The sequence below is a fragment of the Malurus melanocephalus genome, unplaced genomic scaffold (assembly GCF_030028575.1).
Source record: "Malurus melanocephalus ecotype Western Australia unplaced genomic scaffold, MMel_1.1 scaffold_2, whole genome shotgun sequence".
In the NCBI taxonomy this organism is placed as follows: domain Eukaryota; kingdom Metazoa; phylum Chordata; class Aves; order Passeriformes; family Maluridae; genus Malurus; species Malurus melanocephalus.
The window spans coordinates 4,059,883-4,086,094 of record NW_026623234.1 but is presented as its reverse complement, the minus strand read 5'-3'; the positions used below and the strand labels follow the sequence as shown (position 1 = coordinate 4,086,094).

The following is a 26,212-nucleotide window of genomic DNA, read 5'->3' as shown; positions in this document are numbered from 1 at the left end:
AGGGGATATTTAGCTGTGAGCTAATGCTTCCTGCATCCAGCACAGTAGCACACAAACCCTGTGAGGTCCCCTCCAGCCTGCTGGGATCATCTCAGCCAAGACTCAGGCAAATCCTCCTTCCTGACAGTTTGATCAAGGTGGGTAAAAAGCTTTGCTGGTCAGGAAGGACAGAGAGGCTCCGTGTCATCCTTCTGCAGAGGAGGAAGCCACCAACAGGCAGACACAACAATATGAAGGGGCAGCAGTTTCCTCTCAATAGGGCAGCACRGTGGGCAGCAGCTCCTGCAGCCTGGCAGGGGCCTGGCTCCTCAAGGAATGCAAACAACCCTCTGGAAAACACTGCCCTGGGTGGGGAAGGCATTGTCTGCATACACTGCAAGGACAAGGGGCAGCTCCAGACCCTGGAGCCTCCTTCACCACACAGCAGCTCTGGGGGACACGGCAGGAACTCCGCACCATGGGGAATAGCTCGGCCCTAAACCAGCCAGCAGCTACACACAGCTGCATGTTCCTGGCAGCTGGGGAATGTGGAAGAGGTGCTCCCTGTCTGGCACAGCCAGTGCAATAGGGCAGCTCAGCTGTCACCGAACATTGTTCTTGCTCAGTGGACAGTGAGGCAGCCTCCCCTCACTGCTGGCCCCTGAGGAGTGGGATTCAATTTTTGCCAAGTTTCAAACTGGGCTCCTGTTCCCATCTGAACATTTCCAAGAGCTGAGCTTTCCTGGGAAGCAGAAGTCCTTGTGCCAGGTGGGAGTGTGGGGGCTGAAGGCAGGCAGCACTCGGGGGCTGTGGGCCCAGAAGCTGYGCCCACAGGACTGCACCCTCAGGCCGGACCTGCAGCCTCCAGCAGGGCTGTGTCCAACACCAGGGCACACAAAGGCAGGGAGTGAATGAGAGACTGCAAAGCACATACCTGCCGCTCTCTGGAGACTGTCAAGAGAAGCAGTTGTGRTTTCAGGCGGCACTCCCAGGCCAGGGGTCAGTGCCAGGAGGGGAGCAGTGACCCATGGGCCGAGCTGAGCTGGGCCCAGCAGAGCTGCTTTTGGAGCAACGCTTCAGGGGACAGGAGGGATCACGTCTGCASTTATGCCTGTAAGTAGCTGGAGATGGCAGGATGGGAGAGCTGCTGTAGAGTGTGTGGTCATGACAGAGCAAAGCCCACAGCCCAGAGCAGAGGGCCAGGAGGAAGCGTTCCTGCTGTGAGCAGTGCTCCGAGGCCCAGCTGTGGTGGCCAGGTCAGTGGCACAGGGCAGGTCTGCCTGGYTCCTGAACGAACCCACTGCTGATTAGTTACATTTAGATGAGTTTACATCGCCATTCTCGAGTGATCACCAGCCTGCAGACACGGTTAGAGGAACTCCCGTTGGAAGAATAGTGTCTGCTTTTGGTTTCAGACCCAAAGCCCAAACCAGTCTGACCAGCTGGAACCCAGTTTCAGGTTACACCCTGCCTTGCTCTCTGGGTGACTTAGTGGGTAATGATCTTGCTCCCAGAACACCTCATGCAGTAGCTGCCTCTTCAGGTATCCACAAATGCTGCATCCCCCGCTCCCAGCCCTCCCCAAGCCATGGGACCGCTGCTGCAGCAGCTCTCCCGAGATACCACAGTCGGGGCAGATGAAAGGGTGCGAGATAGCAGGCATGGGAACGGTACCTGCCCCCTCTGCAGGTCATTGCTCCTCAGACACCACTCCCAAGCCAGATAAGACAAACAATTCCTTTTTATTATCAATGAGCACACAAAAAAATAAATCTAGACATTAGGTTTACTGCGTAGGCCATGATAGGCTGTGGGAAAAACAAAGAGATAGAAGAAATTATATGATACAGATCATGAAAAGGAGGAATCTGACCAACCCCAGGAACGCTGAGGCAGATGCCTGTGATGGGGAAAGGCGTGCAGTCAGATTGCCAGCCGGCTCTGGGCAGCAGTTCCTTTTCTTTCAGCCCAGGCATCAGCCCAGGGAGGCAGCTCTCCTGCCACTGCTCTTGACAGGTCCTGAGCTGGGAATGGCTTCACCAGAGCATTCCAGAACCACCCTGCCCTTGGCCCTGAAAGAGTCTTTGCATTTGAACTGAAGCCTGTACATAGATTTGTGCTTTTTATACACACACACACACACACACACACACATGCACACACACTCCCTGGTTTCCTCCGTCTTCACAGCAGTTTTCCAAGAGCAGCAGACACTGTAAGCTTAGGGACCGGTGCCAGCCCCACAGCCAGCAGCACACCAGGCACTTCAGGAATAGCTTCTTCTGCCACAACAGAAATTCTCAGCTCACAGAGGTACAAACTGGACCAGGAGACGCTCAGGACAGAGCTCAGAAGCATCTCATTGCAAAAGGACTAYAGGGGAACACACAAGACCAGAACTGGAACCAGGACTCTGCCAAAGTGGGGATTTCACATGCTGCCCTGGGGCCAGAGATGAGCTTTGGACCTCCCAGGGCTGGGCTGGGCTCATCTTGCATCGGGAGGGATGAGCCAGCAGGAGCAAGGAAGCCTGCAGACATTAGCTGGTGGTATCCAGCCCACTCCTGCAYTCCGGGAGATGCCAGGAACTCAGGTCAGGCTGTGTGCTCAGAGAAACATGCAGTGAAATCAAAGCTGCAACCTTCCTGTACCATCAGCAGGAAAAGTACGGACATTTACTTCATGTGAGAATAAATAGGTATTTTCTCAATGTGTTTGGGTTCAGACTGAACAATGGAAAAGCAACCAGGGCAACTCACGAGAGAAAAAGAGTGAACACGTACTGTACACAGGAGATTGAAACACAGCAGCCAGGCAGAAAAAAGTCTAAGCGTGCTTTTCTGTTAAAAAGCAAAGCCTAGTGATTCAAGCAGGTATTTCTGTTTCTGTCTATCTTGAAAACAGGAACTGCCAGAGAATGTCACAGAGCCCTTGGATCAGGTCTGGATGATTATGTAAATCCCACAGACCTCAAGAGATGCACCACGACCAGGTAGACTGCTGCAAGGCACTACACCTTGCAGAGGACTGGAAGAAAGGGAAGAAAATACAAGGTTGAATGGAAGAAAGTGATACTGAAAAAAAATTGCTGGCTGTGGTGAGCTTGCACCATTCACCAACAGGAATGCTACACACATCCAGTTCCAGGGTCCTTCAGGAAACTGAGCAAAGTTGTGCTCCAGGTTTGAGCAGCAAGAAAGATGTAATTCAGAGTTTTACTGGATTGTTTGAGGTTAGGAAGGAATGGATGTCAGAGAGCAACAGAATGCTCCCAAGTTCCTTGCTTTCCAGAGCAGCCATTCAGCCTAGACAATCACAAATACTAGCACTGCCAAATCACAGCTAGATGCTGCCTGATGCTCCAAATGTYTTCACAGAGAATGAGTCCTTCAGGCACAAACTTGTGTCTAAAAACAGAACTCCAGAAGTTTTGGGGAGTTCCTCAATGCTGAGCTGGAGAGAGAGGCTGTAGGTCAGACTGGTTTGGTGGCACTGCTGTAGAACAGATGCTCAGTGTCCTCTGTGGTGGAGAGGGTTGAGTTAGTAGCAGTGGTAGGCTGACGGCGGCGGCTGCTCTTCTTTCTTTTCTTCAGGAAGAAGTAGCCAATGATCACCAGGACCACCATGATGCAGATCCCRAGGACCACAGCAATCACTACCTCAAAGGCACCTGCAGGGATGGATATGTGAACATGTTAGAAGGGATGCTCCACAAGTCTGATGCAGCAGGAGTGGCCAGGAAGAAGCAAGCACAAAAGSTGCTGCAGAAATTGCTGGCAAAGAGAAGAAGCAACAGCTGGTGTGACAGCAGGATGGTCACTGCACAACTGGCAAGGAAGAAAGATGGCAACTGCATGGCATACGGGTATGGCCTAAGCACATAGCCTGTCTCTCCCAAATGATAATTCCCATCATTTCCCAGATGCATCACGCCCTCTAAAGGCCATTCTGTGACTTTGGCAGGCTCGGCCATTTGACAACTCTAGGAATATCGAATCCTTCTGCGACATCAGCTGTATGTCATACATCAACAGGGAGGCCACCAAGGGGTGGTCACAGAAGATACCTCCTGGTTGGACAACACTGARGGAGTGAGCTATGGAGGATAGGCTGAGTTCATGGGAAAGTGCTCTTAGGAGTGGTGTGAGCACTTGTTCTTCTCCAGCCAAGCAAACCCATGCATCATCAGTGGAGACAGTCAAACATGATGCATTTGAGAAATTGTGTGAATTTAAAGATTAAATCAACTTCTAGGATTCATGAACAATAACCTTCATGTGACATGTGTTGGGCTTTTTTAGTGTTGTAAAGAGGTTGTATAGGGTGATAACATTTCCCCACAATCTAGCTCCTGACATTATTCACATGTCTGTGTGAGCCTTCTTTCTTGTAGGAGTTAGTAGTCCTTATGTGAAAYTGGCCCTTAGGAAGAGTTTTACCTCCAATTTCTGATGTTGAACAGTAGAGCATTCATGCAAGTTGATGGAAAGAAAATYAGGAGTCTCTGTATGAGCTACTAAGTCACAGACACCAGAAGAAATGGGCCACAGTTGCACAATGCACAGAAGCATCTCTTGCCACTGCCAGCATCCCACAAATCCCACACTGCTTCCCCAGCTTCAAAAAGGGTGTAGGAGGAAAGGCTACTATTTGCAAGGAAAGACACCATATTTTTCAGGACAGGGGAAAGCAACAAGAGAGATCTGTAGGGAAAATTGTTACTTACTCAATACGGCAGTCTGGGACTCAAATGATTCCCATCTTCGGCCAATGACATCTGCTTCTGAATTGGGAACACAGAGTGGGGGAAAAAAWTCACAAAGAAGGTTGGAAACAAGGGACAAGACAGGTTTCTGAGGAGAGTATTTCCAGTGCTCTGAAGTGACTGAACGAATGCACACAGCATCCCCTCTCAACACCCATTCCCCATAAGCCATTTGTCACATTGAAGGATGCTGTGAGTCATGACCAGGCTTTGAGCACAAAGCAACTTTGACTGAAAGCTCCCAAGGCACTGCCTCTTTTTGGGACCACAGAACTTAAAGTGCTTTAAAATTCATTTTGAAGTGAATTTCCCAGTTTGGTCAGTAAAACTCTAGCCCTCACTATGTATGCTTACTTGTGACGCCTGAACACGATTTCATGCACTCTTGCTCTTGTTCAAAGTTGTTGCTGTTGCCTCCACAGCCCCCATAGGTGAAGGGATCACATTTCTCCAAGAATGGGTTATAGTACCAGCGAGGGATGCTCTCGGTGCACTGTCCAGTATCAGGCAAGTCCAAACAGTGGCCTGGCAAAGCAAGGGAGAGGTGCTTTAGCCCAAGTGGTGTCTTCCCAGAGCAGCAACATTTTCTGCTCACAACAGAAGAGCAAAAGCACCAYGGCAGAGGAAATCCATAGCCAGAACAGTGGCTCTCAGGTCCCCACTGCTCAGTTGCCAGCTGGTCAAATAGGCAATGCCACACTGAGCTGCCACCTGCCCATAAATCTAGCTAGTAAGGAGAAAAAGGAACATCAGAGTGCAGTCATGCTAAACTCTGGATTTGGTCCCCTGTGGAAATGACCTGTCTGCCCTGGCAGGCAGAAAGGAACATGAAGAACCTGACATACAGAAACCACAGATCCACTCCTGTCTCCTCTGCAACTGAGCTGCATTTATCTGACTTGGAATATACTCTTTTAGTCCAGTGATAAGTCCACTGTCTACACTTTTACAAACAAGGCAAAGTTAGGGGATAGAGCACAGACACTGCTGTGTCTCTCATGCTGCTATGGTTTGCACTACTTCCAAAAAAACATGCTGCAGGGTTTTGTACASGCCAGGTACTCTGCCCAGCAAGCAACATGCATGAGACCTACTTGGATGGAAAAAATGTAGGCAGGAGAGTGAAAGMCTGCTATCAACAGCTGTCCCCAAGGTCCGAGAACAGGCCCTTGCTTATTTTCAGTAAAGGGACTACCCAGGGCAACACATGGTTTTAGATTTACACAGGGAAACAGTTTTGCCATGGAACAACAGACTGAAGAAAAAACCAAAAGCTGGCAGAGCTCAGCCTAGGTGCTCTGGACGGTACATACCTTGCTTACGTGTGACATTGATTTTCTGCAGTCTATTGAACTCACGAGCATCTGCAAGGGAAATATTTGGCATTAAAACTTCTCTCACCAGTTGAAAAGAAGTGCCCCAGTCCATGCGGACACAGACAGATGGGGCTTTCCTGCACATTACTTTGCTATCACAAGCCAGAGAAAGGGAGATATCATCTGATGTTCTTAAGTATCCCAAAGCTATGAGAAGAACATGGGAAAAATAAAATGTAGTAACAAGAAACTATGCCAAATTTCCATTCCAGAGACAAAACTAAGGAAAACAAAGGMTGCTTTCTTATTTTTGTTTTTCATCAAGAAGTACGGGAAAAGTCACCCCAGATTTTAAGAAGTATAAAAGAGCACTAGTGTAGAATATAAGAGAGGGTAAGAGAGATGAATCATAGGTTTACAAGTAAAAAAGGCAACAAAATACCCATACATAATAATGAGATTATGGCCATTCTGTCAGAAGAGCTGAGGAGGGATGGAAGAAGGAAGGAGGTAGTGTGGATTTGGGCATCTCACCACTGTGCATTTACATTAGCATAATAAGATCTTAAGGGGTCTGTGCCACGGGATAGACTTGGAGAAATTATGGTTTCCTTTCCCATTTCACAGCTCTAAGAGTGCAGGTAAMGTTATTCCATGAGAAAAATATTGGAAGGGAAGAACAGACCTGAAGTCTTATAGATAGGTGCAGAGAAGAGAGTCAAAGAGCRTTTAAGAGGCAGGAAACATCACAGAAGGAAGGTCATCTCTTGCAGTCAGCAGAGATACAGGAAATGGCAGAACCTGCAAATGTAATACTGTGGAAAGAGATAATGCAGGGTCAGGGGACAGGAACAGAAGACACCAAAAAGCATTGACTCAGCACTTGTAACTTACACTGGACCCATCCCTGGGCAGACAGTAAATTGCCTAAGCCAGAATTTAAAGCACTTACATTGTTCACAGTACATCTCATCCGATTCATCAGCACAGTCGGGAGTTTCATCACACTCCAGATAGGCATCAATGCAGCAACCATCCTTGCATCTGAAGAAGGGGGCCTGACAGTTCCCATTGCATACTGCATCAGAAACAGTTCAGATAGCTCATTAAAATTCATTGTTTCTCCCTGCCAGATGCTTTATAAAGGACTTAAAAGCTGATAATAGGGCTGGCAAACGAGAAACAAAGAAGATTTGTAAAAGTTTCTTCTCAGTGCCACCCTAGACTCAAAAAAAAAAAAATCCTGTTTATAAATGAAACAYTGCTCTGGGAACAGCCATGTTACCTCTCAGGAAAGAAGTACACAGCAGGTGGAAGCAACAATGAGTTACTCAAGAAGAATACGGAGACATTGCTCAAGCATGGGGGATTAAATTAGGAATGCCAAACTGAAACCTGCACACTGGGCTGCAAGAGCTTCAAATCCTTTTGCTCCAGAGGCGGTCCCAAGTGCTGAGTACTCTGCCCAGTTCTGAGCTCCCGAGTGACAAAAGATTGGCATACTAGAGTAAATCCAGCAGAGACTCAGCAAGAGCCTGGAGCACAAAACCTAGCATGAGGTTATGGAGAAGACAAGAGTCATTTTGGAACACAAGAGTAGGATGAGCAGCAACAGACGTGAGTTGCAACAAGAGAAAACAATTCAATATAAAGGCAAAAAGTGATAATGAAGGTCATCAAACATTGGTACAGTTTGACCAAAGTCCAATATCTCCTTTTTCAGAGATACCCAAAGCTGGACTGGATACAGTCCTAAGCAACCTAATGTGACTCAAAACTGGCCCTGCTTTGAGTAGTGGGTTGGACTGGATGACCTCTAGAGGTAGTCTCCAACCTAAATTATCCTATGACACGAAAGTGAAAGGCTTAATAAAGAAATTAGTCTCCAGCGCCTCACTTTGCCACACTGAGTCCCAATCAAAAGCCACAGGAATGGCCATGAGACACTCAGCCCAAGTTTGCAGTAGGATTACACCATCACAGAAGAGGCTCACCTGGCTGCTGTCGCCCACCAACAGAACCTGAAAAGACAAGGGGGAAAATAAAATAAAATAAAATGAATTTACCACCACATCATTTTGTCAGCTCAAGATCATCTTTATATTGCCTTCATGTATCACATGAGAACACGGTATTTTCTGGAAGGAAGCCCTGGATTAGGGAGATGAAATATGGATGCCCACTACCCAAAGATCCAGATGAGTTATATCCACATGAGGCAGGCCTGGAGGAGCACAGGGAAACTTCCTACCATGAGCTACACCATTTCCAAATTGTCTTTCTTTTCCAAGGTTTTAACCTTCTCCTTAAGCTGTGCACTGCACCAGGCCCAACAAAGGCTCAGCCCATTTATATGAGCARCAATGAATTGTTCTCAGTGGCTTGAGGGTACCAAGGAGGGAAATTAATTTCATTTTCAGAGTGAAGMACTTCTGGCCCCCAACTGCACAATGCTGTTCTCCAAATTTAGGTCTCAGATGAGACATAAAGATTTGTTGGGGGCTTCTGCAGCCAGAGAAATACCAGGGACAATGTCCAGTGCTTCAGGAGCTGGGTCAGACATGTCAGCTTAAGACAATGACTGCTCATCCATAATCAGCCCAGTTTCCCCAGCTTACTGGGCTCTAACTCGCTGTCAGCCAAGAGGCTGCAGTACCTGTCCACAGGGTCATCCCAATCCTATGAGAAAGAGGGGGCTGGATTTCTGAAGGACTCACCTCTGACATTCCTGCAGGCGAGTTCACACTCATCTTCCCGTAAATAGTTATTCTTGTTGGGCTTGCAGCCACCAAAAATGAACTCCTCACACTGCTGAAGGCTTGGGTTGTAAAACCAGCGTGGAAAAGATCCCCGACACCAACCCACCTTCTTCGGAGTCAAACAGTGCTCTATCAAGAAAGTTAACAGAAAAGGGTCTGGAGTTAGACAAGTTCTTTGGAAGACTGCATTTTGTATGTGTGAAGGCAAAGAAAGTCTTCTAAAGGACTTGTCTGAAAGGTTTATAAAATATTGAGCAACATGGAAAAGAAGAAAGAGGATCACTGAAGAATGCATTTTTTTAATATGAAAGGCAGGGTCACAAAAACAAAATAGAAGGTGCCACATCCATAAAACAAAAGGAGCTGCATCTCCACACAGCACATAGTTAAGCTGTGAAACTCCTTGCTTCAGGAGGTTGCTGCTTTGCAAAGATTACGTGAGGTGAAAAAATGATTCATCCACGGCTATTAAACACAAAGACACCATCTTCTGCTTAAAAACATCGCCCAGCTGCAAAATCCTCGGGGATTAGTCGAGCATAGTAGAGATTTACTGACAGGATGTCATGTTCTTACACTCTTTCCAAAGAGTCAACCTCTGGACACTGCTGAATGCAGTGCATGGGAGTTTGGTCAGACTATTAGTGCCACTTGAAATGGCTGCTCTTATACTTTCATTGTACCTAAGGCAAGATGAGAAATCCCCTTCTTAGCTACAAGTCAACTATTTGTCCAAGAACTCCTGACTCCTAATATACTTATAATGATGAACACTTTCATCAATAAAAAAGGCCATTAAAGTAAAAAAATATTAATAAATCCGGGGACATTTTGAATGTCTTGCAGACAGCCTCACATACCCTGCAACCTAAGGGCCTTCACAGCAAAACCATGGAGTCAACAGACCTTTCAGATTCTCCTGTTTTACACCCTCAGTTACAGCCCAAATTCATCCACTCTGGTGTCACCCAGCAGAGAGCAGTGACAGACAGAGCAGATGGGATTACTGCAGGCCACCTCTGTTTCAAGAGTATATTTGGGGTCAGTGAAAACCCCAAAACAGATCTCTGTGAATGCAAAGACCCTCCCTTACTGGGGCAGGCTTTTCCTGATAAAAGCTGACATGCAAGTTCAGTCTCTTGCTTGTGCTTTTCTCCCATCTATCCCTCTGAGAAGAGCACCAGGAATGCTCTAACAGCATCCAGGCTCAAGGACTCCAGGAAGACATGTGTGGGCTCAGGCTCACCTTCTGTCTGCTCGGAGCTCAGCACTATGATGGTGATGTTGGTGAAGTCTTGCTGTTGTGCAGTGTCAGTCACAGTAAGCTGGAAGACGTAAGTCCCCACCTGTAGGTTGGAGATTTCTACCTGATCTTCTTCATGCTTCTGAGAATGCAAAAGAAAGACTTATGTAGGAGAAAGTACTTCCAATGAAGAAGTGACTGAAGTTCCTTCATTAGGAAGAAATGAGCTTAGATGGAAGCCTTCGAGCAGATGTCTGGCACGAAAAATGTCTCAGGGCTACACAATGCACCAAATCCATGCACTGGTGCCCAGCCAGAACAGCAGAGAGAACAAATACCTTAAGCATAATTAGATATTTCATGTTTTGGGGCACTGTGAAAGCACAAGGCAGAGAGGACTGAAATACCTGTAGTATTTATTTTGAAAACACAGAACCTATTATGAATAATTTGCTTAGTACATAGGGAAAAAGGCAGGTGTATTTCATCATTTTGTCAGAATAGAAAGTTACAAAATTATTGACACAAACTTTTCCTCTATATTTACTACAGATTTTGACCTTAATTTCCATACTACCTCTGGTTTTGATTAGGTTTCAAAAGAAGACCGCCTTGCCATGCATCACTTTAAAGTAGTTAATACAGCATAATATCAGGGGACCATGCCCCCTCCACAAAAGTTGCTTTGGTTAGACTAGGGCAAARGGAAAAGGAAAGGGACACTTCTGATTTCCACACGTGATGATTGGCACGCTAGAGCTTGTCATTGCTGATGTCCAAAATCAGTTTGTGAGCCTGATTTACTCATTTGCTAATTCTTCTAAAAGTTGCCCCAAGAACATACAAGCTCCATGGCTTTCCAAAGCATTCTGCAGAAGTTAAAAGAAATCATTTGCTCTTCTAAATCCACAATTTACTTTTAACATCCAACAAATAGGCAGTGTTCATGCCCCAGAGATAGTAGATCCAGACAGCCTCATGAGTTCTGCACTAGCTCAGATAAAATAGGAGGAAGAACTTGCACTCTAAAGAGTGGCAAAGTCCAGGAAAAGCCCCAGGAAAACAGAARCAGAGCCTGAGACTCAATTTTTAAGAGACAGAGGAGGAAACACACCAAAGTGGACACACCAAAACTAAGAGCAAGCCCTTCACTGAAATACAGGAGCTTGGGACCAGGGGCACCCTCTTACACAGAACCACCGCCCTGTCAGCTTCTACCACCAGGTAGGTCAGGTGCTGCTTAGGAAGGCTCAAGACARCATCCCGTGCAAAGAGCCTGAGAACCGATGAGGCCAAAAATGCCACTGCCAAGTAGTGTGCAAGAGGGTATGGGCAATCACAAGGAGTGCTCCATAGCTTTTGGGAAGAAGYTCATGGTGGACTGGCTTGAAGAGGGAAGAACAAGGTGGCCTCTAAGTCAGGGCTCTGACTGCCCAGCCCAGTGCAGACCACAGATGACACTGAGCAAGCTRCTTATTTCCTGCAGCTCCCTACCTTCATCTCCGCAGAGGGGTCACCAAGGATCTGTTTCCATTCATAGCTGACTATCCCATGGTCATCCGTGCTCTCTGTGCCTCTCAGCATCACTGGCTCCCCCGGCTGCACTCTCATGTCCTTGACAGCACGGGCTGTTGGAGGATGGTCATCTGCAGAAGAAACATAGAACAAGGCTTGGGTARGAGGCTGAAGGGTCCAGTCTTTGTCTCCATTACAGAAAGACAGGGGAGGGGGATTCTTCCAGGCTAAATCAATAGAGACTTCAATTACTGAAAGAAAAACACTTTTATACAGCGGTGCTCCTAGCAGCCTGAACAAGCAMCAGGCAGTCAGTACTGTTATTACTGCCCTCACTAATTTAGTAACTCCACAACCCACTGTGGCAGTGTCTTTGAGACAGCTGGCTCCCTGGACACTTGTGTCCACAGGAACCACCATAACAAGGTGGCTCTGTGGCTACAGCCAYTTTGCTTCTGTCAGACCACATCCTCGCAGAACTGCACAGAGCAATCTCCGCCCTTCACTTAGGGAGATGGCTTGATGTGGGTGTTGAAGAATGTGGAACTGTCATCATTCATACCACCTGGTCTAAGCACTATGTTAGTGTATTTAGCAATGTGGGACTTGGATGGGAAATATTCCTCCTCCAGCTCATCTTCCACCTCACTCTCTGACATACRTGCCTTTAAAACAGCACAAAAACACCATTCATGAGATTGTTATTTTGGTATCATTCCATGGATCAGCTTACCAGTAACTTCCACAGTTTATTAAATGCTTTTCCAGACTGTAAGTACAAGAGATGAAAACTGATCCCTGCCCATGCCATAGCAMGAACAGCCCATACAATGACACCATTGAGCCTGACTCATAACTCCTTTTGGCCTGAATGCCTCTGATGGCAGGCTTTGTGCATAGCTCAGCCCATAAAACTCCACCTGGTAGCACCTGTACCAAGTCCAAGACTCAGTGTTCCAGTTCAACCTGAGTCTTTTGTAAAGGCACCAACCATCATTTATAAGTTAGATAGAAATCACTCCACCATTACACTGTTACATTGACTGTGACTGAAGGAGAGGATTAGTGTCCAAACACCTTAGAAAATTACTCCATTAGCTGATTATTTTTACTGTTACAGATTTGATCCTAATTTCCTGTTTGAGTGTATCTGGATACAGATCCCAGCTGCTGACTCTTGCTACAGCCCACTGAAGGGACATTTAATAGAAGGCACACATACAAACCCGACATTCAAAACAGGCCTTGGCTCTTTTGTCACCTTGAACACACCACTGCAAGCTCTGGAAARGGGTCACGTTCCTGCCATTCCTGGTAGGCAAACACTAGGAGCCTGCTAGGGAAAACGACAGCCTACACCCTGCCACCATCCCGCCAGGGTGAGCCCAGTAGGTGGGTACAATTGCACAAGGAAAAGACCAGTTTTTCAACAACACAGAGGCTGATCCTTAACTCATGACTCCAAATCATGTTTTTCCTTGACATTTTTAAGCATGTTAAAAGAAATTATTTACACTTGAAAGAAAAAAATTGCAGGTCAAACATTTAGTCACTTTGGGTTGTGGGTTGAATGATCAAGTAAAAGCTCAGTTCTGTTCMATGGGTCAACAACTTCTCCAGTTCTCATCTCTGATTAGCCAAATTTACTGACCTTCCTCACGTCCAGAAGAAGAGTCAAGTCCTTATCTATGATGACTGCCAAGGAGGAATGCTCACTACAACTTACGGACTTATTTTTCAAGTCTATCCCTTTTCTCCTTAGGCTGTGTGAAATTTCAGACTGTGGAGTATTTCTGCCACACTGACTGTATGAAGCCTTCCATGGCAATGCAGCTTTTTTCCACAAGAACTTCAGGACCAAGTGCTGACTGAGCCAGAGTAAGTATCAGAAAACTGCTCATACAAGGGAGACTCTACACCCAGTTTATTTTGCTCTGAAAGTCTGTAGGAAAAATGAAAGTTACCTTGGCTATAATGCTCTTTTGACCATGGAAASTTTCTGCTGTAAAACTCTGTAATTAACAGGGAGGTCAAAGCTTTATGATGCTGTCTGTGGCATGCTCTTTACTGTGAAACATGCTCCTGTGTCACATCATTAAGAGACAACTTCCACTTCCATTTATGTACACATCAGTAGGGGAACTATCTTTTCTTGACAATTCCAGAGAAAGCTTGACAGAGGAAATCAAAATTGCTTTAAAAAGTTTTATTACTCACACTGTATTCACGTCTGAGACCTTGATTTCTGCTTTTTAAAAAATTTCATCTCATTTAAAAGCTCATGCAGTCAGTGGCTTGTCTGGCTTCACCTCTAATGAGTAAACTTGAACCCAAGTTCAGGGAAACAAGAATTTAAAAGATAAAAAATTTCTACAAGCACTTCAAAAGTAAGCATCTAAGTGGGGGAAGAGACCCCCACTAGGGACCTTGCTGCGCAAACCTGCAGGCACTAGTGAAATCCCATGGCAGAATGTACTCACAAAGCTCACAGTTTGGAGGTTTTTCTCTTTTGGAGCTCAGAGATTAGCTTTTGCCCTTGACATCCACAGAAAACCAGATTTCCTGTGTTCCGGAGCCCATGCAGATGCATCCTGAGTAGCTGAGACTACAAAACAATGCTTAAAAATACCTCAGAATTATTTGAGGTTGTCACTAGAAAGAGCTGGGAAGGTTTCTCATGATGACTGAGGGGCTGTTACAGCCCACTGCTGATTGCCTTTGCAGGAGCAACTTGCAAACGAGACAAGTGTGGCTTGCACTGGGGACAYTGAGGCAAGGGAAAGGCCTCACTGGAGACAAAAACCACTGCTCAAAGCCACTGACCAGGACAGGAGCAGAGAGAGGGGTAAAAATGAGGCCACTCAAATTCCTACAGTCATRAGACACAGGATCTTGGAGATTTCAAGCGTCAGAAGGCAGCAGAACGTGTCTGCTGCAAAAGCAGGTGGGCAGCAGTGTGGCTCTTCCCATAAATACTAAAACTCTCCTCTTGCATTACTTCCAGGGAAGTCATTCAAAAGTGAACAGCCTTCTCACCCACTGAYATTAGAAATCTCTCCATTTCCATGGGCAAAGGTAACAAAGGATGACACTGCTGCCAGTGTTAATTTGCCTGAGGTGGAGAAAGAGAGTAGGAAACAGGCAATGCAATGCAGTGCCTGGAGAAAGAGAAATACAGGCTGTTTCTTTAGGGCTTCATMCTGCCTGGGCAGCAGACACAGTCATGATAAAGCCATACAATTTTCTAACAACTCATGCATAACCAAGAAGCTGTCAGCATTASTTTCTGGATGTTTCTGTAGTGGTTTTTAAGTAGTGCACACAGCAGGTCAACTTAACCGCTCTAAAACAATACAGTATGACTGAACTGATTATATTTTAAGAATAACATAAGCTGCTGTGGCTGCTGCCACTAGGTCCTCAGAGTCTAGGAAATCAGTCCTATTTGCTTTAGTAGGGAAAGACTCTCCCACAGGCATCTGTGCCATTTTAGTAAAGATGGTTTTGTAACTCCAGCCTCTTCAAGGAGASTGGAGCTCCAGAGACAAGACATGATGTAGCCACTTCAGTAAATGCTGCATGACAAACACTAATTTCACAGCAAGTGGTGTGGAAGCCTCTCATCACCCATTCAGAGCAGGGAGCTGGGCCAGCTGGTCTTCCAGGACCGTTCCAGTATGCCTTAGCCTCTGAATCTGTGGTGTGGGTACTGAATGTGCAACTTCCCCTCTCCTGGCCTGAGCTGGAGGATGAACAGCTGGCTCTGGGCTGAACAGATCAGCCAAGGGGGGATCTGCCTGAATCCCAGCTGTGATACATTTTAGTTGCATTCTGTCCACAGAATGGAAACCAGCATGGGGTGAAATATTTGGGGAGGGATGAGCTTCACTCTTGGGGAGTTCTCCTTTTGGAATGCATTACTGAAGTTTTAGCCTGCAAATCTCCCCTCACAGTGAGGCAGGAGCAGATATATCTGATCAGAACCCTGTGGTTCCCAAGCACTTCCCATTTCCCACTCACAAGCCCTGGATTCAACAGGAGGAGGAGAGTGTCAGTGAGCATTTCACAACAACCACAAAAGGGTCAGTTCAAGAAATGGACAAAGGTTCACGTTTCACACCCAAAACTGGTTTGCCTAGACCAAAATAAGCTAGGCTAGTTACTTAAACACTGGGCTCCATTATTACCAATAAAGTGCACAGTGAGCCTGCCCCTCCCGAATGAGCCAGGCAGAAAACTCGCACCAAAGTTCAGGCTGAGGAATCATTTAAGAAGATCGTGGCTTTTAACAATAACATCAGAGACTTCAGGATGAACGTTAGCTGGAACAGGGAAGAGATGGTGCCAAGCTGCTGTCACCAGCTTAAAAAGAACTCAGAAACTCTTGTTCTCMAGAATACTGAAGGTAGATTCAGAAGATGTGCAGAACACAGATTTCAGCTGTATTCATTGCTAACTGTACCCACAGGCTTTTCTGAAGTCATAACACTGTAAGAGTGGCCACAGTGGGTCACAGCTGGTAGCCCTGTCCCTGTGYTCAGGTGCCCACAGTCTCACAGTGGATGCTTGAGCAAAGCGAGAGCACTACTAGAAAACACAGTGCTTTCCCTGGAACTCTCTCCCAGCTTTCAGCTACTCCCATCAGACTCCAGAAACACTCCAAGAWTAAGTCTGCCCATTCAGTAGACCCCAGTTGTGCACTCTCTTTCAAGTGTTACCTAGTCTCTTCCTACACGTATCTAAATGTCTTCATTCAACAGGTCTGCTCCCTGTAATAGTAGTGTGGGTCTCATAACATGTGACTTTTTTAGTTTAATGTCACCCACTGGGATCACTAACTAAATATTTTATTATTCACTAGARAAAAAACATGCATTTAATTCTCATCATTGCAGAAGATGTTTGAAGAGTGACACAGGTAAAGGCTCCAGGGGCACCTGACAGCAGCACATACAGGGAAGGGATGCATGATAAAGCAGCAGATAAGCTTCCTGCAGACCCTTAGCACCAGAATCAGGGGGCTAACAATAACCTGAGCTCCAGAGCAGCCACAAAACTTCACATTTTAACAGTGATTCAGCACAACTGGAGGAATCAAATACACAGTTTTGTCTCCAGTCCAAAACCTGGGCCAAGACTTTTTGCCTATAAACATTTGGGAGGAAGACCTGACATGCCAAAAACAGCTTCCTTTAACTTGTTTCACCTGGCCTCTTCAGGCATCCCCAAAAGGTCCAGAAGCAAATACGCTGTAGCACTTCCTCAGGCTGTTGGGTGGACATGCTCAGTGCCCAGAGGTTCCTTCATCTGGCCTCCTGCATCTGCCCAATTGCACCCTTCCCCTTTTCCCCCTCAGTGACAGCCAGGCATCCATCTTCCTGCCCAGACAGGTCCTAATTCCAACATCATGGCTGCAGGGGTTTGCGGTTTTGGTTTGGATTTTTTTTTTTTTGTTCGTATCTGAATAAAAATGAAGATCTGCATTCTTAAGTGTCTCATCAGCTGCTGTGGGGAAGAGGACCAGTTATTTCTCCAGTGAGGTAACTGCCTTCCCTGCTAATCCCCCAGTATCATTCAAGGTGATTAAGAAAGCTTTTGGTATCAAAGTCAATGCTTAAATATTTCACAGAGGAGGGAAAGATTTCCCATCAAAGCACAGCATGAATATTGCAGCCTGACCTAATGTGCAGCGGTGAGCTGCCCAGTGTCTGTCACTTCAGCTGGAGACCTGCCTGGCATCCAGCACCCTCCAAGGTCAAACACAGATGTAGGAAGAGACCAAGCCCTTCCTCCACTCACAATCTGAGGCACAAGTCCCACGTGAGTGAGGAGGGGMATGGCTGTCAGCAGGCAAAGTAACCCGAACTGCATTTCTGGAGTGCTTTTCACTTCTCACTGATAAGCCCTCCTGGGTCTTCCTGCTCCACCGCAGTCATCCAAGCATCTGTGAAGGGAGCACTAGGGATGGACTGCATGGCAGCAACTGCATGTGGGTGGCTGGGTGCTGCAGCTCAGTGTCATTATGTTGGCAAATACATCACTGCTGGTCACACAGAGAGGTCAGTGACCCTGGGACACTGTCTAAAGATCTGCACACATGCAGTGCCAGGCCCTGGGATMAGCCAAGGGAGAAGGGGCTTTCAGTCTTCTTGTATGAGGCACTGGTCTACAGAGGTAAAGAGACTGAATTGCACAACAGTGCATTGTATTTTAATCTAATCTTGTGAAATCAGGACGTACTGGAGATGATGCATTCCCTTTTCCTCCTACAACAAAGCATACAGAAGTTMAGACAGCTGCCAGCATGCCACCCCCAGTCCTGGTGATGTGGCCTTCACTTCCTCCCTAAATGCAGCTCCTGTGAAAAGGATTTTTGAGCCTGGAATGGAGATGTAGGAGAGCTACACAGCAAGACACATTTACCAAAAAGCCTAAAAATCCAGTAGGAAGCCACAAGTGGGACAGAGGACCAAGCGGACCATTTCTGCCACACTGCTGTTCAAACCAGCAACACCCAAGGGCTGCTCCAGAGAAGTTGTGCCCTGCTGCAAACCTCCCCACACTGCTGCTCAGGATGGAGAAATGGTCAGTGTGGGGTTTGGTGCCATTTCCCACCCCTAGCACCTGCAAGGCCCACAGRCTGGCACATCCCAGCAGAAGATCACAGATCTATTCAGCTCACATCATTGAGGCCAAGCCCTTGCATCTACCTGCATGCTCTCCTTGACATCTTCACAGATCCTTTCCTTCCTGTAGGTGGGCTGGGAGGGCATGTGGGAGGATAACCCATAGAGATATCCCCTAACAGCCCTGCCCAGGAATCAACAAATAATTAACTGGTTATGGTTGCCAAAGACCCTGCCAGGCTAGAAACATGCCAGCCTCATTAGCCTTCAGCCAAAACACAGAAGGAGACAAAAGAAGGCACTGCTGTGCTTTCAGTGTTTCTGAACACACTGCATTTTTTTTTTTTTTTTGAGACAGCAAAGTGCGTGCCCAGCTTCAGATTAGTTCATTTTCCATCTGGATGTCTGGGTCCAGGTGCAATCTTTTAGAGCAGAGAAACAGGGATTGGGGAAGAGAAGCCCACCTCCAAACGGGAAATTTTACAACAAGCCTCCCCCAGCTGCTTCTCTCCCAGGAGCAGGGACCAGCCCCAACAAGCAGAGCAATACTGACACACCTCACCATATACAGGCTGCTGTAAATAAAGGTAAGTGGACTGCATCCTGCCTCCAGACCCTGAGCAATTAAGAGATTAATGCAGCCCTTTAAAACGTGGTGATGTGTACTTTTTCAGAGCATTTCACTTTYCAACCGCAAAGGCCCAGGGGAAGGGAGAAGAAAAACAATACCTTTTTCTCTACCTTGTCAAGTAGCAAAAACTCAGACTTTGGTAATTACACACTCCACCTGCTTCAAACAGGTTAAAGAGCGATTCCTTATTCATTTCCCAATAAACTGAGGCACAGATCTTAAATGAGTATCAGAGTCTGGAAAACCTTTTTGTCAGAGGAAAATACAGAAACACCATCTTTAGCATCACTCTACCCTGACTGTTTGGCAGCACTGCTGCACAYATGATGGCTGGAGGCTATGGCCCCATAACCATTAATGCACTTCCAGACCCGTTTGCAGGGATCCATTACAGGCACCTTACCACTAGATCCGTGATTCTGCATTGCCAGGTAGGAATCGTACACGTCCTTCTTCAAGAAGTTGAGAAAGCCGATCTTCCTGGCAAATCTGCAGACGAAAGTCTGCTCATAGAGGCAATTGAGGAGAAAGCAGCCCTGGATGCGGTCCTCCTCCGTGCCTGGGCCCTGCTCCACGAGAGCCAGGTTACAAGCGGGGTCCTTACAGCAGGCTCTCATGCAGTCCCTGCTCCGAAGCACCATGGGGGACGACAAGAAGGTGGCTCCATTCTGGACGGAGGCATCTGTATCCAGCACCCAATCCGGCAGCCCTGCCGTAAAGTCCTCCAGGCACATTTCACCGAAGGGTTTTTCCTTCTGCCCTTCGCCAAAGTCCAGCACCAGCACCAAGCAGACCCAGGGCACAAACCATGGACCCGGACTCCTCCTGGCCATCTTGACGCCCCGATTCTCACTGTCTTGAGACTTTATTCCTTTCCTAAATGAAGGGAGAAGACAGGTGAAGCTAAGAGGGGCGACGTTCAAGTGCATGCCACCCCGGGGAGAGAGGGAGCCGGAGCATGGCCGAGGCTGCGCTCTGGAYTGCGGCTCGCCCCGAGGCAGCCGCTGTGTCCCCTGACCCTGCACCTCATTCCCCACCTGGGCGGTCCCCGCTGAAGCTGCTGCTGGGAGCGGGGTGTCCCCGCCGCCCCTTCACCCTCAGGTGCGCCTTCAGCTGCGTCCCGCGGAGACAAAGGCACGGCAAGCGCAGGAAGTGAAAACCAACTCCCTGGGAGAGGGAACAAAAAAAAAAAAAAATCAAGTCACTCCCTTGAATGCTGGATTGCGTAAGAGGAAGGGGAGGAGAGAAGCTGATAGGATCTTCTACTCCTGTTGGAGCCGAGCCCAGAGCGATTCTCTCGCTCCTCAGGTATGAGGGCACCCACTCCAGTCAAGCATCCCACCCGCTGGGTGGTAGTTGCATGCTCATGCTGAGGATGCTTCAAAGGAACTGAAAGCCGGGAAGCAGGCGCTGTGTGTCCTCTGGCAGTCCCCTTTGTGCTCTGGTGTGGCTATTGGCACAGGGCACCATTAGCCCGTGTCTCGCTAACCCAAATGAGTCAGCCTCGCAGCCCTTTCTGCTGCTGGAAGAGGTTTTGTGCTCAATGCAGGCGTCCCGAAATCGTGAATTCTCTGCCCTTGAGATACAATATTCTTTTTTCAGTGAAAGCACTTAGGATCATACTTGGAGGCTGCCTGCGTGGCAGGACCCCGGCTACCACAGCAGTGAAAATTTTAAGTAATTGTCCCCCACTGATGACAGCATTTCACTGTTCTCCTCAATCTCCTCAATATAGGTTAACTGTGATCCATTTGTAGGGTCCTTGCCTTGCAGGATGGTGCTGTTTAGGACCATGGGAACACAAAGGCTGCCTGTCCATGTATTTCCCCGCTTCATGCTTCTTCTTGCAGATCCATGATCAAATTCCTCAGTTCAACACATATACCTGTGTCATTCACGCCCTCTGTSTGTAAACAATCCTAAACCCCCTGGGCAAACTGCTCTTATTCCTCTGTCATTGTCCTTAGGAAAGCTGGGAGTGTTGGTAATTTGCTTGGACATTATTTATAATGAAATATTTTGTCACTTAACAACAGCAAAATGAGATGGCATTTCATGGTGTGTCTTCGAAAAGAGATGGTGAGCAGCAGCTGTGTATCAAACAGCAGTTGGCTTTGGGGTTTGAGGGGACCATTCTGGTGTCCAGCATTTCAGTTCTTGGTGTTTCTTTCTATAGATCTGATCTAGCCTTGTGTATCCTGGCAGGATTTCTTGACAGTCCTTAGAGACATGTTTCCTGCCTCCTGGCTGTCACAAGCACCATCAGCACACGGAGCTGGGAGGATTCACTGATTGGCATGCCTAGTGTTCCCCCTCTTATTTTTTTTTAATATTTGTGAAAGGATGAGCCYCTTCATAAGAGGATCAAGCCTAGTCTTTAGAGTAGGGGGTTTAATGGCTTTTGCTCCCAGCAGAACGCTGTGCTAAGTTCTGCTGTAAGGTTTTCTGCTGCTCAGCCTAAATGTCTTTATAGTTCCTTTATACTTTGTTTTATTCAGTATATTCAGTAAGAGTAGCAGAGTKTCTAAATATACCCAGTTTATTCTGGAGAGATTCAGTAATTAAAATTTTAATTGAGATTAGGCCCAAGATCAAGGACTTCTACTAGGAACCCCTCTCTGTTGCAGCAGCTTTTCTTCCAACTGGGTAATTTAATTTTTTCTCTCCAAACCTCAAAATCCCATTACAGCCCTCATCTTCTGCAAAATGAATACATTCCCACGATGTYACCTTAGACATGTATTATTCATATTAGCATGAAGAGAAAGTAGGGTGTGTGATTTTATAACTTGGGAGTGTTTTTAAGGGGTCCTGAAATAGTGAGTCATTGTTAACTTTGGTCTGTGTTTGAAGTGTCTGCTCTCAGTCTGGAAATAACCATTTCGAGGATGACTCAGGGGGGTAAACCACACCAAAGTTTAATATTTGACTAAGATTCAAAGAGGTCTTAGACACGCATGGCTTGTAACAAATGCAGTGCAGGAGCTTCCACCACCTGCCTTCTTTCCATGTGCTTGCTCTTGAGACCCCTGCACCTATTGGCAGCTGGCTGCCCACCTTCCAGAAGGAAGTGACTCCAACAGGCAGAAAAATAAGGAAGACTTGATTTGGGTTCCCCTTTGCCCCGCTGTGCAGCCCAGCTCCATGGCATCACCATCCACAATGACTTCCTCACAGCAGCTTGTCACACCAGCTGCTGCAGACAAATCCATTCTACTGTGTTTTGCCTGGGAACTGCTCCATGTATAATTAACGCTTGGGAGACAGGTTTGCTTACTTGTTTTGTTGTATTTGCCTCAGGATAAACCTCCTKGTGTGGTTTAGGGGTGAGACCCGGATGCAACTGACGGCACAAAGATGTGGCAAAGGAAGGAGACAGGAAGGGATCTCATCAGGCTGTGACTAACCACCGGTCCGGTGGAACAAAGCAGGAGAAAGGATGACAGGCTGCTGAGTCCTCCTGAGAGACATTGCGTCAAGGRTAGCTTTGGGGAAGGGAGTTACAATGAGGGTGCATTGTTTCTTTGTGGATGCTCTACAGTTTCATGGCACTGATTTTTACTGTAATGTTGCTGGTCAAGACAAACCCTTAAGGGCAGGAGCACTGGGAAAGGGAAAAGTGTCTAGACTGGTTACCCCGATAAAGTGCCTGCATTTCTGTCCTGTCTAGGCTTTTGCAGGGCGATAGGTATGGAAATGTGAAGCAAAGAACCTTCAGTGTGCAGGAACTAGAATAAACTTACATTTCCTGCTGAAGCTGTACTCAAGACAACTTGAGATGTTCTTCATTGCACCTGTGAGTGGAATAGGATTGACCATAGAGTTCCCTGTGGACTCTGCTTCTCCATCACTTCCTACAGCAACCACATCCCCAGAAGCCTTCTTTCAASCCCTTTAGCCATCTGCCAGTGCCTCCCAGGAAAGTCTGCTCTCSTATCTGCTTGTAGATGGTGATTTTCCTGCAGGTGTGAGTGGAACAGTCCCTGCAAATATAACTGCATGCTTCCATGGGGATCAGATCATAATAAACTTCTTGGTGCAAGAGCTGTACAACCTCTGCAAGCCTGAAATGTTGGAAGGAGGCTGGAAAACAACWWCWWCAACTWCWMMKMCMSWGCYWKTSYTKTYYYTRWCTCTACCATTCAAAGRCTTGCTGAAACCTCTRTGCCACATGAAGACATTGATAATGTTACCAGTGCCTCTTTCTGTAGGGAAACAGCAGAATAATACCAGAGGGGGAGCAACAAAACAGCATGGGCATGTTTTCAAAGATCCCCAAATAATTCTTGTTGTCAGCTTCACTTAAGTATTCAAAGGGAAGGGGGCTTCTTCCTTGGTGGAGATGCTTACTTATCCCAYTACCAACAGGATGTCTGTGGATAAACACAGACAAGGAGAACTAGTGTGCCAAAGAAGTAGGTACAACTATWTCTCATTTACTCTTCTCAGCTGCTGATGAGACACTAGCCTTTATGCTTCACTTGGCTGCCAGTAACAGAGGCCAGAGAGAGGGCAGGTGGGCAGGMCAGCTTGCCTGACCTCTTTATTGCTGAGACTCTCTATTTTCTAAGGCGGTGCCAAACAATCCAATTTTGGGTTGATCGGTAAAGCTGGGAAATGTTTTCCTCTGGCACTTGTCATTATTCCTTGTCAGTGCCCTTTCAGTGCCTYGTGAAAGGTGAGCCTGTTAGGAGAAAGGTATAAGATGGATCACAGATACCTGGCTGAAGAATGTAGAGGCTCCRCAGGACATCTTGGTGGAAGATGCCAGTACTTCTTAGATGAGAGCTGGGTACTGTGTGAGCTGGATATCCCAGTCTGCTTGCCCAAGTCTCCAGGAGTTRGGGGCAAAAGATGATGCACTCTCCCTCTTCTGGCTCAAACTCTGGGGCAATGGTGCAGCTGTTTTGGTTTCCATGCTCCCATGGAGACACTGGAAAATAAGGGAAGTGGATGATGGACATCAAGATTCTGGGTGTACCAGTGTTGCTCAGGGCTCTGGATTTTTTAAATCTCCAGTCCTGGCCACATTATTTAATTTGCACGACTGTATTTTCTGTGCCYGTTAGTGTTCCCAGGAAGGTACAGAACCTCTTTACCTTGTGGTGTCACTGTAGTATTGATACAGTCACCTCTGCTGGCTTCTCTGGTTTAATTTGTGTTAACTATCATGTTTGCAACCACAGGGAAAGTGATTTTTTTCTAAAGCAAGTGGAGAGTGGCTCCTGCTGTCTTGAAGGGAAATGTTCCTATCTAGGCTGGGATTCAAGGGAAAGGGTCCARTGTGGTTCTGTGGAAAGATGAGCTGGGGCCCTGCTGAATTATTAAACACACACCACAGTCATCAGCTCAGGAAGAAAGAGAAGCACCATCTTAGGTCACAGGTGTGGGATGGAGATTACTAGCTTCCAGAACAGAGGCGTGTAACTGGATCTGAGTCATGCCCTTGGATGCTCTGCTGCCTGGATCAATGTCACAGATGCTTGGCACTATGATGCCTGTGCTCAGCTTGGTTTGGTGGCCCTCTCCGGCACCACAGACTGTCACAAATGTCCAACTCCACAGTACTGAATCTTCCCCTTCTTTCAGAGGCACCTCACTTTCAGGGTAGGCCTGGAGGATTAGAAACCCCAGGTCACACACATGGAAACTGAGGCACAATGTTTCTTTCAGTCTAAAAATTCAAAGGCATTGGCCATGTTTAAATCCCCTTGCTCACCAACATAAATGATACACAGACTTGCAGAGGATATGATCACAAGCAGCTGCAGCAGGAGGTTGATTGGGGGTTACGTGTGCACAGGTCTTGTGAAAAACAGATTGTCTGATTAGATGACTTAGTTGCCCAAGTATGTGTGCTCACTCCAGAAATTTTGGTCCARGTTGTATGCCTGAGGCTATAGGGAGAGATAACTAGGTTGAAAATAAGATTCCATCTCGCAGCCATRCCTGAGATCTCTGAGATCCTGTCCAAACAAAGTGGTGGATGTCTTTCTGTCTCTTTGGCCATGTGAATCTGCTGTGATGTGAGCAAAGGACAGGATGGGGTGCGGCACTGTGAATAAAGTCTTGAAGCTGCTTCTTGTTTGGTGACAGCTGGCATTTAGCAGCACTGGCAGATGGTTGGTGCATCTGTAGGAGATGCTGTCTCATTCATTGGGACAGTATCCTTTACCTTGACTGAGGCACCCTGTCCTGTGCCTGCAGGAGCTTCTACCACACCCTCAAGGACTTATCTTGCACTGGCTTTGCTTCTTCCTCTTGCTTTAATCATAGATTAAAATAGTTTATTACTGGAGGAGGCCTACTTTATCAGTAAACATTTACTTCTATATTGCCACCTCTTATTACAAAGAGTTCATGACTAAGCTGATTTAAGCCAAGGCAATATGATGAACATCCTGTAATCTGGCTCATTTTGGCTTATGTCTATCCTGAGAGGGGCTCTGACATCATCATCTGAACGTCTTGTTCTGCTGTAGGGTGGCACTGATGGAGCAGCATGAGGGCACAAGGCGTTTGTCCCCCTTGTATGTCACTTTGTTGATAGAGTACAGGCTGTGGGGTGAGTCTGTTACTCAGAGTACAGCCCTGTGGATCTTTTCAGATGTGCCATCTCAGCTTAAGTGAGGTTATGACTGAACAGTGGTTCAARCTGTTTGAAGAGTCACTAGAGCTGGTTATGTTCCCTTTTCCCTCATTTTCACAACTCTCCTGTGACTTCTGGATCCTCTGCTTCATAAATTCAACCCTGCTGGCAGAATATTAAGAGGGCAAATGCCATCTTTCATGTAGAGGTTAACTAAACTGCTGAATAGAGTGCACCAGAGTCAGCACAGGGGATGGAAGAGAGGGGCTTCCCTGCCAGGGCTTCAGCCACTGCAGATATTTGGAGTGACTCAGTGATAACAGGTAACTTCTCTTGTGAGTCTAATCCTTTCTCTGGTCTTAATGTCAGCCTCTCTGGAGATTCTTGGGACCAAAGAAGTACAATTTTCTCCATTTCCCCTTTYAAATATGTCAGTCCTTAAACACCAAAATAGAGCACTTCTATTTGGAGAAAGGAACTTGTCACCTGAGTGTGTGYCCTTTGGTCCAGAGTTACCTTGTGAATATCTTCCCCTTTAAGGCCACATCAAMCTTTGAAAAGTCAATAGTTGTAAAGGCATTATAAGATGAATGGTTTTGCAAGGCWTCCATTAGTTAAGAATCTCTGAAGAGTCTGCACTCACTGAGTATGCTATGTGCATCTAAACACAGATTTTTCTTTGTAACTTTGATCTAAATAAGAAAGTTTTAGAAGTGAGATTAGAGGGACGATACAGCCAAGAAGTGAGGAAAAAATGGGTAAAGCTGCTAAAATTAAATAGCTGACAGT

The 26,212-nt window shown here is 46.7% G+C and overlaps 1 protein-coding gene across 3 annotated transcripts; it reads right to left on the bottom strand.

Annotated features, from left to right (window-relative positions):
• Positions 1–1,702: 1,702 nt before the first annotated feature.
• SPINT1 (serine peptidase inhibitor, Kunitz type 1) lies at positions 1,703–20,020 on the bottom strand. 3 transcript variants are annotated; one of them, XM_057365487.1, is made up of 11 exons: positions 19,872–20,020; positions 19,238–19,710; positions 11,557–11,708; positions 10,066–10,204; positions 8,778–8,948; positions 8,055–8,081; positions 7,013–7,138; positions 6,058–6,108; positions 5,099–5,269; positions 4,706–4,762; positions 1,703–3,649 (listed from the first exon to the last, which is right to left on the bottom strand). In XM_057365487.1, the coding sequence occupies exons 2-11, from the start codon at positions 19,665–19,667 to the stop codon at positions 3,453–3,455; spliced, it is 1,521 nt and encodes a 506-aa protein (XP_057221470.1). In that variant the 5' UTR covers positions 19,668–19,710; positions 19,872–20,020; the 3' UTR covers positions 1,703–3,452. The 3 variants fall into 3 exon arrangements, with proteins under 3 accessions (XP_057221470.1, XP_057221460.1, XP_057221479.1); XM_057365477.1 differs by having other exon boundaries at positions 19,238–20,020; XM_057365496.1 differs by lacking the exon at positions 7,013–7,138 and having other exon boundaries at positions 19,238–20,020.
• Positions 20,021–26,212: the final 6,192 nt, after the last annotated feature.